This window comes from Pteropus medius, unplaced genomic scaffold (genome assembly GCF_902729225.1).
Source record: "Pteropus medius unplaced genomic scaffold, Ma_sr-lr_union100, whole genome shotgun sequence".
NCBI lineage: Eukaryota > Metazoa > Chordata > Mammalia > Chiroptera > Pteropodidae > Pteropus > Pteropus medius.
The window spans coordinates 9,179,700-9,197,978 of NW_024344241.1; the positions used below are offsets into that span (position 1 = coordinate 9,179,700).

Below are 18,279 nucleotides of genomic sequence, written 5' to 3' on the forward strand. Positions count from 1 at the left end.
ACATCATATATCCAAATTAAAGTACTCATTTTTGTCTGCTAATGACATTTGATCCTCTCTATGCAAGGTCAGATTTGTAACTTTTTTTGCAAGACTGGTTTAAAACAGTTATATTTAGTAAAAATGTTTGACTAAATGGTTTGTTGCATAAAACTTTTATTCTTGAAAAGTTAACTTGTTAAAATATACCTTTGGAGAAATTTTTTTCCTATTGGAATGCAAACTATTACAATAGTAGAAGACATGAAGAAAAGTTGGTATATACAGAGAATAAATTTGGCCTGATAAATCTTTAAAGCAAATGTCTGAAATCTTTCATTGTAGAAGATGGTTCTAATTTCACATTATGGATGTGGTTTTTCTATTACTATGAGTCAGAATTGATCTCTTTTCTGGATAAGCCTATCATAATACTCAATGTATTCAAAGTTTTATAGCTAGATTTTCTTAGCTCAAATGGAATTAAAACTTCTGAAATACAGAGGACTATATATTTTTCTCTAGTTGAGTTGTAGAGATAAAATATTGTGGTCTTTTTAGTTATTTAAATTGTGAATTGATGCTCTCTTCCTCAGGTTTTCTGTAATTTCACTCCTAATGACTGGCTCATTTAGGATAACAGTATGCTCATTTTGTATCCAGAATACAGAAATGAACATACAGAGAAGGTCCTGTCTTAGATAGCGTCTACCATGATCTAAGCCTTCCCACCAGGGAGATGATACTCAGAACGCCTTACCTGGCAAATCATATATACGTTATATCAGTTATAAAAATACAGGTATATTTACTTTATAGGGGTCTGATATATTTGGAATGACTATTTGAGGGCTACTAATCTCTTTCCTAGCTGCTATAATTTTTGTATTCATAATAAAAGGTTTAGATATAGGTAAGAATGTGAAAACTTTGATTTTCATCTGGTTACATGTTATATCTGTTTGTATCTTTCTTAATGTAGGCTTCAGTATTTTACACTTAATGAGTTGTCTTCTATTTTGCTTGTTAGGATTCTCAAAATTTTGGTTTCTTCATTTCATTTCAGTTTTGAACAGCTCAAAATGGCAGTCACCCACCTGAAGAGACAGGCTAACAAGAAGAGTGAAGGCAGCTTGGCGTATGTGAAAGGCGGTCTTAGTACATTCTTTGAAGCCCAGGATGCTCTCTCAGGTAAGGTGATTCTCAGAGCCATGTGCTGGGGCTTCCACAGCAGAAACCTAACACTGCATTTGCAGAGTGTTTACAGGGTCTGTATTCATAAAAATAGAGATCTAAAATGTGCTATAAATATTTGTTGCTGAGTAGGCTGGAATCTCTTTGAAGCCTTGGTACTTTAAATATTTTTCTCTGAGGCTTTTGTAGACCCATCATACATGTTTGAAATAGGAGACTACTTTATTTCTCCACAATATCCAGTCTCCAAGGCCAATAAGAAATTGAATCTCAATGGGGAAAATTCTAGAATTTAAAACATCCTTTTACAGCCATCAATATCTTTCATGTTACTAATTCTATAAATGTGACCCATTGTGTGTTGGTCACATTGTTCACATTGGTGACCTAAAATTTTAACAAAAATAATGCTGACCAACTAACTACTACTAAGCAAGTGATTATTGCATATAGAAAATGATTTTATTAGTACATTTGAAAATTTTAGACACATTTTTTGATGTAAATGAAATGCATACTACAAAAAATATTAAATGGTTGAATAAGAAGGAACTACTGTAATCCCATTGTAGAGATATTTTATATGAATTCATATTACAAAATTAGAACTACATATACAGTTGTATATGCTAGAAACCTTTATTCTTTCAATTGTTCCTCTGGGTGATTATTTTACATATAGCATTTGATTTATTAGTAGCTCTTTAGAAATTTTTCTGGCTATAGTCTTAAGTGAAATTGATCTGTGATTTTTAAAAATGATTTTTTTATCAGATTTTGGTGTTTACATTATATAGAATCATATAACTGGATTATATAGATTAAGAATTATATATGGAAATTTGAAAGAGCTAATATATTTAAAGAGCTAGTAAATTGTTCAAGTAATTTGTTTTACTTTTTTTATTATGATAAATTTCGAATGCTTTAAAAGTAGAGAGAATAGTACAGTCACCCTCACATACCTGTCACCTAGATTTAACAGTTCTGAATATTTTTCCATAGTTGCTTCGTCAGTGTTTTTTAAGGATGGTTGGTTTGTTTTGTGTATTGCCGCTCTCAAGCAATGAATCTCTAGCAGTATGACATTTCTGTTTTATGGACTTTAGTAGGAGGCCCCCAAATGAGGACATTTACCTACATAACCACAGTACCATTATCGCAGCTAACAAAAGTTTCAGTAATTCTTTAATATCATGTACTTCTCAGTTCAAATTTAAATTTCTCCAATTATCCTCTGACTTTCCTTTTTATAGTTGGTTTGTCCAAATCAAGATGTAAATAAAGTCCAGGTTTGGTTTTTCATTTGTTCTTTTTAGGTTTTTAAGCTTTTTTATACTAAAAGAATCTCTTCACCTTTGTTACTTTTTCTTTTCTTTTTTTTTTTTTCCCCATACTGATGATTTATTGAAGAAAAAAGACTTATTTGTTCCATACTCTGGATTTGACTGATTACTTTCTCATGGTGTCTTTTAACTTATTTTACTCTCCATTATATTGTTTAGACTTATCTAATTGGACATTAGATATTATGCAGTTTCAACAATTTTGGCCACATGTGGGTACTGTGTGCTTTCTGTTTTATCACATCAGGAGGCCATTAGTGTCTGCTTGTTCCTCCTGTAGAGACACTATGATGGATCAGTGGGTTCAGATGGGTTGGACACTGGCAGTTGTGTATATATATGTTTTTGAAATTTCTATTTTTTGTGTTTTGTTTATTTTGATTTGGTTTTCCCCTGAAATTCTCTCCATCAAGATTTTCAGGTTTTTTAGCATTGCATTATAATTTTTAAATCATTTAAAATTTATATTCTAGGTCTTTTCTCGTTATCAATTCATTTTTTGTGTTCTACTTTATTTACATTGATTGTTTAGTGAAACTATTTTGTATTTTCAAAAGTTGAAATTTTAATTTTCCTCTTTGATCTAGTAGTTTGTAATAGACTTTTGTTTTTTAAAGTTAGTTTTAGTCTTATTATGAAAGCAAATGTGTTCCTTAATATATGTCAATTTTCTCTTAGTGCGCCAAAGATAAAATTGGAGGGTGGGGCATAGTCTCTTTAGGACACACTGTTTGATAGAATATCAGTGATTAATTATATTATTTAAATTTAGGTTATTTAAAATAAACATGTCAGACAAACCTCCCTCTTTAATTTTGATTCTTTGTATGAAAAGCATGTGTACTTTGTAACTTTTGGTGGTTTGGATTATCTTGAAACTAATATTTTAATATAATAATAATAACTACAAAATTAGGGGCAATTCCAAGACCACCTGCAGGTTTGATAATTTGCTAGAAGGACTCACAGAAGTCATTGAAAGCTGTTGTACTTGCAGTTATGATTTACTTCATCGAAGAAGTACAGATTAAAATCAGCCAATGGAAAAGACTTATGGGGCAGGGTCCAGGAAAGTTCCATGCATGGAGCGTCCAGTTGTCATTTCAAAATGGAGTCATGGACAGCACTGATTTTCCTTATAATGATGTGAAACAATGTACATGGAGTATTGCCAGCCTGACCCAAGCCTGGTGTCCAGAGTGTTTACTGGGGCTCTGTTACATCAACATAGTCAACTGCCCCAGTGACTGAGCTCTTCAGTCCTTCTGGAGGTTGAGCTGATACTGAGTGACCCATAGTCCTCACTGTAAATCATATTGTTAGATTATATAATGTGGCCCAAGGCCCCCAAGTAAATAAGACACTTTATCAGGTAAGACATTCAAAGAGCTTAGCGATTACTTTCCAGAAGCCCAGGATAAGGCTAGAACTCTCTGGCAAGATTAAATTCTGTTCTGCACAATAGCACACTATTGACATTCCACAACTTTCCTTTTATATGCGTTTGTTTAATATAGTAGGCATTATGTACTTTTTAACCTTAAGAAATTTTGATTTGGGCATCTCTCTTGTAAGCAACATGTAGTAGTTTTATTTTTTATACCATTTTGAGACTCTTTGCCTTTTAATAGAGGAATTTAAGTGATATACATGTATCATAACTAAAATTTTTGTCCTTTTGTTTTATTCTCTTGTTATTTTCTGTTTTTCATTTTTCCCTCTGTACTATGTAGACTGTATTGTTTGCAGATTTGGGAGAAATGTTTTTAAATTTTATTATAGGTTGTCTTTTGATTCCTGTTGTGTATAACAACAGTTTTGCACATCTTTATTTCTCATGCGCTTTCTTTTTTTCTGGTCTTAATTTAATCTGAAGTTATAGACCCAGCTTCTTCTTTTACCATTTTTTTTCTATTTCATTTTGAATATTTCATATTTCAAAAGACAAAAAGACTTTTTGTCTTTTGCATTTAAGTTTATAACATATTTACTACAGTTATTTAAAATTTACCATATATGCATAAATTTAATTGGCTTTAATGTTTATTGCCTGTCAGTTTATTTTTTTTTTCCTATCTTTGAATTTTTTGTTTTTAACCATGGGTTATATCTTTTGTGCTATGCCTTTTGAATTCTTGCATGTCTGGAAATGTCTCTTGTTTTCACACATGAACAACCACTTGGCTATAAGAGAATTATTTTCCAGAAACATTGATCCAGTTTCTTTTAATGCTGCAGAGAGGAAGTCCGGAGCCAATGCAATTCTTTATTGCTTGTAGAAGAGTTGATTGTTTTTCTCTACCTAAATGCTTAAAAGATATATTTGTTTAGCCTTGAATTTAAAAAAGAAATACATACCAGGTTATATTGGAATGTAGGTCTTGTTTTTATTCATGTTGCCTAATATTTGATAAGCTTTTAGAATCTGTAGACTACCTTCAAATTTTAACACTTTTTTTTGTTAAGTCAGATTTTATTTATGGTTTGTCTCTGAATATCCTTTCATAAAAATATCACTCTTTTCCTTCTGCTACCCTGCATGGTGTTCAGTACCCTTTCTGTTTTTTAGTAGAATGCTAAGTTGCCCAGCAAGAAAATGCCTTTACTAGTTTCCTTCCATTTTCTGCCATGCTGGATGTTGGGAAATATGGTCTCTAAATGGTTGTGAAAGGAAAGATGTTATTGGAAGTGAAAAAAAAATGGGGAGCTGAACTATAGTCATAAAGAAAAAACATTGAAGATTTTTTGGTCTCTGTCAGCCCTGCGTTAGAGTGTTAAGCTAGATAGAGATGATAGAGCATAATCAAACTACTTTTTTCCCCCATTTTGTTATTATCTGTTTCTTCTCTTTGATTATTTCGTACGTAGTCCAAGGTTTTTATTTTTAGTCTATTCCAGTAAGGTTAACAGGTAGTAGCTATTACCCTCTTGTATAGCCTTTATTTATCTTTAAGTTTTCATGCTTTTGTCTTTTTTTCTTCTGTGTCCCATGAGTATTTTAATTAGAACTTGACCATAGTGTGTCTGGCATAACTAATCTGCCAGTGTTAACCTCAGTGTGTTTATTACAATTTTTTTCTTCACGATATCCTACAAAAATATTCTTAGCATCATACTTCACTCTTCCATGGCTGTCATTCTGCCATTCTCTTTCAATCACTTGAAGTCTTAATGAGCCTTGATTTCTTACCAGCTACTGCTCACACAAGCTCTCCCAGGTTATGGTGATGTTCGTGTAGCTTCTTATAACGTTAAAGGCCTTCTTCACTCCCTCAGTGCCATATGATTGCTACTTTTATTTCGGTGACCATTTCCCTGACTGCCCCTTGAGTTTGTTATCTCAACAGTCACTTGTTTTTTAGTGGCAAGTTCAGCATTATCACTTGTTCCTTTTGAGAATAACTATGGGCCAAAATTATATGAATTATTCCTCTTTCTGATTATACCGGAGTAAAGAATACCAGAATAAAGAGGCCAAAAAAGAGTGAATAAACACATTTTGCTTGATACACAATTGGTCTTCATTCCCATATTACTTTTATTGCTCCTATTCCAGGTCATGTGAGTCATATTGATTTTTTTTGGCACATTCTGTTGTTAGTGTCTGTTGATGTATGAAGATAATCTAGGCAGGTATGCTTATATAAGACCCAGTTATCTAAATAAAAACCCTTTATACCTGTTAGTGTTCTATGTAGTAGTTTCAATTTTATTATTATTTATTGTTTCTTTTCAATATAACCGAGGAAGGAAAAGATTCACAGATTACCTAACCAGTTTAAATATAATTTATATGTGATTTAGCCACTCTCATAAAAATTTGGTAGAATAAGAAGTAGAAACTAAATGTTTGAAAAGTTCTTTATAAATTTAAATTATTAATACATCTTACTCTAACCCTTCCTAGTAAGTAAGTATTATGCTCAGAGGCTGGCACATAGGCCAAATTAGGCCCCAGCCTATCTTTGTACAGGCTATGAGCTAAACATGATTATCTTTTTCAAATGCTTTTTTTTAAAAAGAAGAAGAATATGGGATAGAGTCCCTATGTATCCCACAAAGCCTAATATATTTATTGTCTGGTTCTTTTTTCTTTTTTTTTAATTAAGTTTATTGAGGTAACATTGGTAAATACAATTATATAATTTTCAGGTGTACATTATAGTTTGACATCTGTATATTCTGTTGTATGTTTACCATCCAAAGTCCAGTTTCCTTCAGCTACCATATATATGATCTCCTTTACCCACTTCATCCTCCCCCTAACCCCCTATATTTGACTCCCTTTACCCCGTCTATCTCCCTCCTCTCCCCGAGCCTTTACCCTCTGGTAACCACTAGTCTATAGGTTCTTTATAGAAATAGTTTGTCAATCTCTGACCTAGTTTGACTATTCCCATGTCATACTGGCGAGTAGTAACATATAGTGCTTAGAGTATATACACACAGTGTACCCGACACTGAATCCTTATAGACATTGCCATATACACATGTCATATCTTAGTGCTTTATTTAATAATGGTATTATATGAATGCATGAACAAATATTATGATTTTTAATTCAAATTTGCATATTTGACATCTACATTTTATTAGAGTTCACATCATAATTTCAGTGAATCAGGCAGTCTTTCTATAACTGATTTTTCTTTGAATAGAACTTTTATATACATACTTTTTTGTTTCTCAAATATAAATTTATGAAGTTCAACTGCTTCACTTACAATAGATTAGAAACAATAACAAACCTGTTATCGTGTACTATGTTGCTTATTGAGTTATACTATTTAAAAATGTTTTCAGAGAAAATAAAAGATCAAGTGAACCAGCCATTTGTTTATTTGGTTTAATTTTCTGGAAAATAGGATTGCCTTTATCAGATCCCAGTGTCTCTTGGTCCTCAGGCCTGGCTGACAGTTTGACAGTGGCTCTGCTGTGGTGGAGATGGGAGGCAGGAAGCTGCCTTGTCAGCAGAACAGGGCTGTAAACTGAGCTCTGGGGAGCCAGTTCACCTCATCTTGACCTGCTGATCAGTGATGGGTTTTGTCAGCAACAGAAAATGTGGTTGCATGATTTCCTTTTAAAGCTAGTTTTGACTTAGAAAGTAGCATTTGAATCAGGGCTACTATAAGATACAATATCTTATTGTCATGGACAAACTGCATGAAGTGCCTGCTTAATAAATTGCAATGACTGCCAAATGTTCTTTTGCAACCAGGACTGTCAGAAAAATTACAACATTTAAATAAATAGTGTGAGCATATTTGCTTAGAACATGGAAGTCTTTCTAGTCTTGCTTTTTAATCTTCTTTCTTAAAGATGGGAAATTTTTTTCCATTTAAGTACAAGTTAGGCTTTGATATTTGAAGACATTTTAGGTTACCATTACCACTTATTCCAAATTTAAAACATTAAAGGAATAACTTTTTCCATTCCCAAATCAATGAAGACAATTAAAAATATAGTGGCTGATTTTTTTTCCCCAAATGTATTTTTCTATGAATGTGTTTCTTCAACAGAGAAGTAGTCTATTTTATAGTTTCAAATAAAATTTGAAGTTGCTTTACAAAAAAAAGTGTAAAAAGGGACAAGATCAGTATTAGAAACTAATTAAATGAAGCCAAGAAATAGATGTTATCTTGCATTGAGAATATATGTTCATACCGTATTTGATCACTGAATTTGACCCAAATTTTCCAACCAATGAATCAAGGGAAACAAATCGAATCGTAATTACAATACATATTAAAATTTTTTTTTTTTTCTTAGACTTTCCCCTCCCCCATACATCTGCCACCCATGACTGGTGGGTTGAGGCAGAACCTGTAAATGCCTATTATGAAAGAGTTTGATGCTCTATTTGAATATTAGAGAATAGCAAACATAAGAGTAACAATAATTTTAGTATACTGGCCGTGAGGCCTTTGGAATTACATATCTTGCATGTGAGTTTACTTGAGCAAATTATGTGAAAAAATAAAATCCTGGGTGTTTTAGGAGCTATTACTTTTAAGGTCCATTTATTTGCAATTGACTGCAGTTCCCAACCGACATAGTAAGTCTGTTGTTTTCATTGTACAGATGTGAAAACAGAGGCTTAAACAGTTTATGCTGCTTAGTCATGCAGTATGAGCAGTATGGGGGTGAAGTTTATTGTTCTGGAATCAGACTGCTTGAGTTCAAATTTTGGGTTTGGCTTTGTGACCTTGATCAACCTGTTTAATTTTACTGAGTCATGATTTTCCCATCTGTGAAATAGAAATAATTTTAGAACATACATAATTGGCCTCTTACAAGATGAGCAATATGCATTAGAAACTTATCATTGTACTTAACTTATGGCCATGGCTCAATATTTGTCTTGCTATGTTATTTTTATGATATCAGAATTTTGAATTTGAAATTGTATTTGGCCATTTTGTTTTGAAAATTCTCTTACTGCTCTGTTTAAAACTTCCCCTATTTGGGAGGTAAAAAGTTTTGAAATATAAATTATTAAATGATTTCCTAATAATCTTTATGAGAACTGTGTAGTTATATATCAATAATAGCAAGAAGGAGCAATTAGGGGGATCATTTTATAAACTATATAAATGTCTAACCAATGTACTGTGTACTTGAAGCTAATAAAAAACATAGCAAAAACCCCTAGCGTAATTTGTATATCCACAAATTGATGTATTATTGGTAGATATTACTAGATGTTTCTTGGGAACCTCCAGTGGAATAATTACAGAATGAATAGAACATGAATATCTTTTGCTATATTATGTTTCAAGGTCGAAGTTCGATACTTTGAGTTTGATAGACATCAAATAGTAGTATTTCTGAAACTGAGAAATAAGTGACTTTCCTGTGGCCAAATATAAAAGTTACTTAAGTCTTACTTTTCTTTTGTAATGCAACTGTTTTTACCATTCAACAGTGAGCATGATGATTATATGTATAATGTACTATTTTAATAGTGTTAAACAGAATAATTTGGACTGGTGTATGCTGATTACTTTGCAGAGTTTGTACAGAGTTTTTACATGTTTGTGCTTCTTCCAGCAGTGAAAATAATATGACCATTTTTAAAAGCTATTCAAAAATGTCATTTTGATGTAATGTATTCCCATTCATTAAAATAGCATACATTTTAACTAGACTTTTTTTTTTTTTCTTCTAGCCATCCATCAAAAACTAGAAGCAGATGGAACAGAAAAAGTAGAAGGATCCATGACGCAAAAACTGGAGAATGTTCTGAACAGTAAGTTTTGTCATACTACCCAAAACTATTTATGGACTTTATAACAAGCTTTAATATAATTCGTGGATCTGATTTCACAGAACAAGACAGTAAGTTACATTTTAATATTTATTTCTAAATAATGATTTAGTATTTATTTCTAGGTAATGATTTAAAGAATATAAAGATTAAAACATTGATAATTAATGTTTCATTTCTGTTGACATTTTACTTATGAGAAATCATAATTTGAAAAAAAGCCAGTATACTTCTTAAGAAGTAGTATTTGCTACCATAAAGACCAGTATATAAATAACATCATCAAAGACAGAAAAGCACAGAGGCGGTAGCCAGGATTATCATTGAACAAAAACCTGAAAAAGCATCTTCAAGTATCTACTAGTGTTAATGCACATAATATCAGCTACTAGGATAACAGATACTTAAGTGTCATTTATTTATCTATACCTTGCCTTTTTCCAAAACAAACTTAAAGCAGCTGCATATTTAAGAGTGTTTCTAACTCTGAGACTTTTGTAAAAAAGTAGGCCAAGAGAAACTGACATATGCGAAATTTTGGGTTCCACTTACCTGACATCCTAGCTCCAAGGTACTTATGCTGATTTGAAAGAAACCCATCAAATGAATCAATTCTTATTATAATATTAATGGCTTAAAAATAAGTTTTCCTCTTTCACGCATTTAGTAAACATTTGACAAGGAGCAGTAATGCCCAAAGGAATCTTATTTTTAAAAATAAGTATGGCATATGATTTCTCCATAGTAGAGTTAATAACTAAAAAATTTAAGAACCATCACATCACATCTTTAGTGATTCTGTGCAAGTAGGACTGTGTTATCAAGTTAGTTTTTACACTTCTAGCTTAATTTACTCCCATGAGCAGAGCTTACTGAGGTTTTTTTTTTTGTAAATATCTGTTCATAAATCTAGGGATCTCTGATAAGAAAGTATTTTCTAAAAGGTAGCTTTAATTTGACATAGGCTTTCTTTGGTAGCAGAATTTGACTACTTGGATTTCATCCTAAATTTATGAGTTTAAAAGCACTTTAAATATTTTTCTTTCTAGTTGTTGTTGTTTTTGTTGTTATTTTTTGCCTTGAGATTTTGCCTTGTTTTTGTGTGCGAACCAAGTGACGAACTTGGTTGAAATTAACATATTCTGAATTCAACCCAAATAAACATTTACTAAAGCTATTTCTATATTAGCATAGTCAGACATATTAAGGTCTTGGAAGGATATTTTTTACTTAGTGATGTTATTTTCACTAAAAAAGTTGTCATTAAACCACAATATCTTTAAAAAAAATAAGATTATTTCAGTAATTTTTAAAAGATTTGTAACAACAAGCTGACATAGTATATTATCGTATCAATTAAAGAAAATACATATTCGTTAAGGTTTTGAAAAAATATCTGTTTCAAATGTTAGGTTTAGCATAGTGTGTTAACATAATTTTTTTCTTTTAAGAGCAGTTTAGAAAATGCTCCCTTGGGACTTGTGTTATAAAATTTATAAGGGAAATTATTTTATTTCTTTTATAACCACAAACCTTTTCTAAAATTCTGTCATAATAACTTTCTACTAAAGTTTGCTCTTTTTGAATAAAATTGGGTGTAACATAACTGGTCACTTCTTTATGAGACTCTCTTCAGGACTTTCTGGTGTAAAAATTTCCCTTAAAATATATTCCTTTGTAGCTGTCCTTTTTTTCCTAGAAACATTTTTTTTTTTTATCAACTTGATGTTAATATTTACTATCTTACAATAAGGTTTTGCTAATTCAATTTGACCAACATTTATTTAAGACTGTGTGGAAGTATCGTACTCAGTCCAGCATTGGATACGCAGCTGGAAGACATGTGGCTCCAGCCCTGTGAACATGTCCTCTGTCCAGGGTTATAGTTACCTGAGACTTCAGAAGCTGTACAACTAGGGAATCAGAAAATAGCCCCATGTGGCTAGTAGCTACCATATTAGACAGTGCAGGTATAGACAGTGTAGTATAAGTATTTGTAGTAGCAGCTGTGGTAATAGTAGCTAAAACATTTTCAGTGTTCACTAAACATTCTCTCTAGATTTAGTACTCACAATAACTGTATGAGGTTTTAACGATTATCTCCATTTTAGAAGCCCAGAAATATCAAATGAGTTACCTAAAGTCATATGAGTATTCAGTGGCAGAGTTTATATCTAGAAATCTGGCTTTAAATTTTTGCTTTAAACTATAGGCAGACCTTGCTGTGCATGATTTTGATATGCATGAATTTCAGTTTTACCACAGTTTAGTTAAATATACCTGTTCCCTAGCAACACAGTTTAGATTTCAGTTACCACGGTATATTTGATATAGTTGCATAAAATACAAACTTGGTTGCTAGCTCTTGTCCATAGATCAGTCACTCTGTAAATAACAGATGTGCAAGTGATCAGTGACCAACTATGCCTCTTCCGAGTCTGTTAGTGACCGGTCACTGCACATGTGTTATCACTTCACCCGCAGAGAGCCTAGTGGCTAGTTGTGTGGCCTTATCCCCCAGAGATAAATTCAAATGACATTTAATAGAAATGGATAATTAAAAGAGGGGATTGGCCCACAAAGATGAAAGTGCATCAAGAAACAAAGTGATAACAGTGTAAGTGAACTCAAATCTAACATGGCCAGAGTTACAGAAGTAGTTCATAGTGGGAATGCGGACACTGCCGCTGTTCGAGAGACTCAAGCTGTGCAGATAGAGGAACTCAGTGAAGGTGAATTTATTGATGGAAATGAGGAAAATGTGAAGAAAAAGATGAAGATGTTTTACAGAAAGCAGTGCCTAGGGGAACACTCACAGATAATCCATGACATTAAAAGTACAAAGGATAATAAATTTAGAAATGAGTATAATTTGTCAAAGCACATAAAAGATGCTTGATACATAGTATAACTTTTACGATGAAAAAAGAAGGCAAGCAATCTTGGCAATTTTTTTACAACTTGCATTTTCAGTGTTTCTAATGTTTTAAATTTTAATGTACTAAATAAATAATACTTTTATTGCCTTTTATATTCTTATTTATTTATAACCAACAGTGAGTTTTTAGTGTTTCAACAAACAATTTTAAAAGTTACAGAATGGAAAATACAGACAAATAAGCAGGAGATTAAATTGTGGTGCAATAATACTCTGCTGGTTCTAATCCTATGATATTCTGGAGCCTGCACAAGAGGCACCTAATTGAAAGGTGGAGTGGAGAGAATATCAAAGGAGGGAACATGAGTCTTAAAAGAGGAATGGGAAGTAGTCAGGGAAGAAGAGGTTCGTGGGTGGGCAGCTAAGTAGATATGGGTTGTCCCATGCAGAGCAAGCAGGATGAAGAGGAAGGCACCAACTTCAGAAAGGAGATGGGCAGCATTCCAAGAACCAGGATCCAGCAGGACTGGTGTGCAGAAATGAGAGGTGAGGGTGCCAGGTAGACAGCGATCTGCTCATGACAAGCTTTCTGTGTAGTGCTTTGGAATGTCTTTATCCTGAAGATTGAGCCAGTGAAAGATTTTAAATAGGGGAATGATATTAACTTTTTAAAGAACATTCTGCCATTTGTATAGAGAATGGATTAGAAGGGAGCTAGACTGAGACAAGAAGGGAAACCAGGTAGTTTACAATTATGATGTTAAGAGTAAAGTGCCAAGGACTTTTAACCAAAACAAAGGTGATGAAGGTAGAGTGGATGGTGATGAGAGATGTTAAGGAGATGAGAAAGGCAGTATTTGGTCACTGATTGATGTGAAAAGAAGAAAAAGGAAGTAGTCAATAATGACCTCCAGGTTTCTGGCCTCAAATAGAGGAAGAAAGAACAGGTTTGGGGCATGAGGAGAAGAGCAGAGAGGGAAAAAATTCAGTTTGATTTATAACATGTTGAGTTTGAGATTGCTGAAGGTCGTACCCATAAATATCTTTTTTGTTCTCAGTACTTCTTACCTGTGTTACAATGAACACATTAAATAACCTCTCTCTGTTTTAGTTGCCTGCACTATAAAATGCGGATAAAAATCATGCCTGTCTTATGGGATATAAGCAAGTTTAAGTGATTTAACATATATACACATTTTTAGAAGGAGAATTTAGAATAATTAATATAAAGTTCTTAGACTAGCACTTAGCATAGAGTAAGTACTCAATATTATATGTCTAGTATGTCTTTATGTCACCCACAAAGGTTTCTTAAAACTTTTTTTAAGTTATGAGGGACCTATAGGTGCTAAAATCTTTTTCTCCCTCATGTCATCTTCATTCTTTTCATTCCACTTCCTCAGTTCTTCCCATAGAATCTGAAAGTTGATGTCCATTCAGGAATCTTTTCTTCTCCATGATGAAGCCTGACCAGCTATCTGCTTAGACTCAGGGTCCTGTTCCTGTACCCCAAACCCCTTAAAACTGCTGTGCTCCTTCCTGGTTATTGCCCTCCTCAGCTCTGCTGTCAGAGTTCATTCAAAGGGAAATTCTCAGGGTTCCTCTCAGGGACTAAGTTGGTCCCATAGGATAATGCTGGGATGTCTCAAGAAATGCTCTCATAGTATTCCCTTAAAACAGCGAGGGATTATTGAATTGTCTCCCTCAGGAAAACAGGAATTTATCTTTGGGATGGCTCAGAATAAAGGACTTCTTTGTGATTGGTAAATTCATTTAAAAAAATTATTGTATGTTCAGTGAAGATATATATGTAAAGATTAGTCTTAAGGTAACAGACATATTTTTTATTTTTATTTTTATGTTTTGATTTTTTTTTTTAATAGTTGTAGCTTGAGATATAGATTTGGGAATTATCAGCATAGGGATGGTAGTTGAATGAACAGGATTGAATGATTTCACATGAGAACTATGTGTAAAATTAAAAAAGAAAGCCAAGGACTTGAAACACTAAGGAATATGAGAGTCAAATTTGTAAAAAAGGAACTTACTTTTACTCAGTGGTATGATAGTAATGTTTAACAACTGGCAAAAAGGAAAAAGAAAGAAAAAGACAGCTAACCCTAGTATTAGTATTTCTAGTGTGTAAATTCTCCTATCGTTGGTTTCAGGCTCCCAACCTGACATTACTGAATGGAAGTGGAGAAGAGATGAGAACAGTTGGCTCTTGTGAGCAGTATGAGCCGACTTCTGCTCTTTTCTTATCTCTGAGATTCTGTTCTGTGTACTTTATGTGGTGCTGTGTAATTCCAGTATCAGGCACGGCTCTGTAAACAAGCATTCGACCATTTGTAATGATACTATTCATGAAATATCATTATGTTATTGATCTCAGCCTATCCATTGATTTTCTGGAATCTGTTAAGAGAAACTGAGACATACAATAGGTTGTTAGCTGTCTTTGTGACTCTGGTTTACTATGTATTTAAGTATAAATTTTAAAGTTACCTTAAATTTTCAGGCACTTTAGTGTTTCCTAATCTCTTTTAACTTGCTTTTTCCTGGGATAAATTGTGTCGTGCATATGTGTATGGGTGGAGTGGAGCACAGTGCCCACACAGTGTACCAGTTTACATCAAATAGAGAACACAGGTTGAAAGTCACTTATCAGTGCCATGAAAAGAACCAATAAGGTCACTTTGAAATAAGAGAAAGCATATTTACTTTAAACAAACACACTTAAAATTATAAGACAGCATTAGAATTACATGACTAGTTTTTCTAGATGACAGGAGTTCCTAGTACAATTAATTTTTTTTTTTCACTGTTAAGGATATAAGACGAATGAGAAGTATTGGTTTGATTGGTTAGTGTGCATGTGCAGTGCTTCAGTGACTTTTTTCCCCATCTTCTTTTTTTCAGCTTTATTGAGATAAAATTGACAGATAACATTGTGTAGAGTTAAAGCATACATGTTGTTTTGATACACTAACGTATTGCAGTGCAATTATCATCTTGGCTTTAGCTATCACCTCTGTCACTTCACATAATTCCATTTCTTTTTCGTGGTGAGAACATTTGAGATTTACTCTTAGTGTTTTCAGGTATCTGATACAGTATTGTTCCCCCACTCCCTACCCTCCAACCCCTGGTAACCACCATTCTACTCTCTATTTCTATGAGTTTGCCTTTTCTAGAGCCTACATATAGGTGATACCATGCAGTATTTGTCTTTCTGTACATATGACTGACTTCACTTAGCATAATGTTCTCAAGGTCTATCCATGTTGTCCCGTCTTACACTGAGGAAAGTTTTACTGCTCAGTCAGCCCTATTATAGTGGTGACAGCCACAGTGCCATTATAGCTGCATTGCTGTTAGTGCTTGAGTTTCATATGTAACTGAGACGATGATAGTCACTGTCCAGTGAGCTAGTGTTGAGAGAGTCTCCTGGTGAGGAGAAAGGACCAATTTTCAGATCTAGACTTGCTCAGAGCTGGTAGTTATAAGATCAAGATTCGTTCTGCAACCTATAAGACCAAAAGCATGTGGTTCAGTTAGATTTGTTCTGTGATTACACCTTAGATGTTCAAACCTCTGCCAGCTGCATTAAAATTGGATTGTTCCCGGTGTGAGAAGGTAGAGTGAGGATGTGGATGGATTGGTGCACAGGAGGATTGTTCTAGTAGGGTATTTGACAGATGTCTGACTGATGGCTTACTTATGGTGACCTTTGTGTGTGAGCAACGCTGCTGAGTTTAGTAGTTTCATTTTCTTTCTTTTTTTAAGAAATTAATTTATTGAGTAACATTGATTAATAACATTATATAAATTTCAGGTGTACAACTTTATAATACAACATTGTGTGCTCCTCACCCAGTTTCATTTTCTTATTAGTAGCCCTAGAGAATAAAGACACAAAATGCATTTTGTTAACTTCTGGTAATTTTTATCTGATGGCACAAATCTTGGTTTCACTGCCCTCATGTATTTTATTACTGGATATAATTGTTCAGTAACTAAAGAGTTATGAATTACCAAAATTCTATTTTGTGAATTCAATAAAATCCACAACAGAATAATTTATGGACAAGTTATGTAAATTATGATTATATTTTCTCTGCACAAATTAAAATTTTCTATATACATTTTTGTATAAATAAAATTATAATTTTATAGTTTATAATTTCTGCCTACAAATTTTTCTCTATAAAGTGTTTATATTTTATTTAATTATGTATGGATTTTCTACCTTACTTGTTTTCATACTTTTTAGAGGCGCTAAATTGTTGGTTGGTATTTTTTATTATCTTTAAAAGAAGATGAGAAAAATCTTATTTTGAACTCATAATTTTTGCCCCAAGTCTTTTCATTGTATATTAAAAAAAGTGCTTGGGGATTTAACTTCCACAGCTCACACATAAGTAATTAACCTTTTAAAATATTTAATCTCATTCCCATATATATTCATTTATGAAGCTTCAGTTCATAAAGTTTCTATTTTTATATGATAATTTTCTTTGCAGAAAAAAAGTTTTCACCCTAATCATATTTTAAATATTCATTTAGCCATTATTATGTGGTTTGGTAGCAGGAAGAGAATATTTTTTTTTTTCTCATCTTATAGTGGAAATTTAATAGTCAGCATTAAATAGAAAGTGGTGAAAGTAGCGAGCTTGACAAAACAAAATTTTTACATCAGGCTTTTAAAATTTCAACAGAATTTAAGCATTATTTAGATAAAACAATTATGTTACAAAGACGACTTTTAACAAGATCAGGCCACCCACATTGTGGACTAGAGAATATGGCATGCAAGCCACCCAGTGAGACTGAGGTAATTTTTTCATCTTTGCTTAAAGTATAGTCACTAGACCAGATAATGTAGAAACTTTTTATGAGCAGTGATCAAACAGCTGAAAACAATTTATTCTTTTTCTCCTCTTGTGGCTAATTAAAAATAATTCACAAGTTGAAAAGGTTTAACTATTTTAACACAGTAAATTTCGCTTTAGATAAAGCAACTTTCATTATAGTGATTCCTATAATTTGAAGTCTTTAAGGTTAAAAAATTACATATACACACACATATCTATATCTATATCAATCTATCTATCTATCTATCTATATATATATATAAAACATGTCCAGTTTGTGTATAATATTATAATAGCCAATTTAAGAAAGATTCATTAATGGTGATACTGTTAGAATTTGTTATTTTAATGCTCATGTAAATTTTGTGCCTGCTATGTAAAGAGATAATTTTATCAAAGAATAAGATTGGTTCTAAAATATTTCTTTTGAACAACTTTTCTAAAAAATATTTTCCTTGTTTTGTTTGTTACCATATATGGAGATATTGAATCCAGGGAATTTAGTGTATGTGCATATGTGTATATGTGTGTATTTTAACACATTGTCTGAATTAATGAATTAACCTAAGGGTCCCTAATTGCCATAAAATTTAGAAGAGTAGCTAAAGTAAATGTAGGTTCACATTAGAAATTTATGTGGCCCTGGTAAATATGGTTATTTTAATTGGATATCATTCTTAACATAAGAGAAGATTTAGCAAACCTTGAAAGATCTCCCATATAGCTAACTTTTGAAACTGT

General features: G+C 32.6%; 1 protein-coding gene across 4 annotated transcripts in view; it reads left to right on the forward strand.

Moving 5' to 3' along the window:
- EXOC2 (exocyst complex component 2) overlaps positions 1 to 18,279 on the forward strand; it is a 205,444-nt gene that overhangs the window by 62,121 nt on the left and 125,044 nt on the right. For all 4 annotated transcript variants that reach the window (XM_039869477.1, XM_039869476.1, XM_039869478.1 and 1 more), the window contains exons 6-7: positions 1,046 to 1,170; positions 9,688 to 9,768. In XM_039869477.1, the coding sequence (XP_039725411.1) occupies positions 1,046 to 1,170; positions 9,688 to 9,768 (206 nt within the window). The remainder of the gene's footprint in view (positions 1 to 1,045; positions 1,171 to 9,687; positions 9,769 to 18,279) is intronic.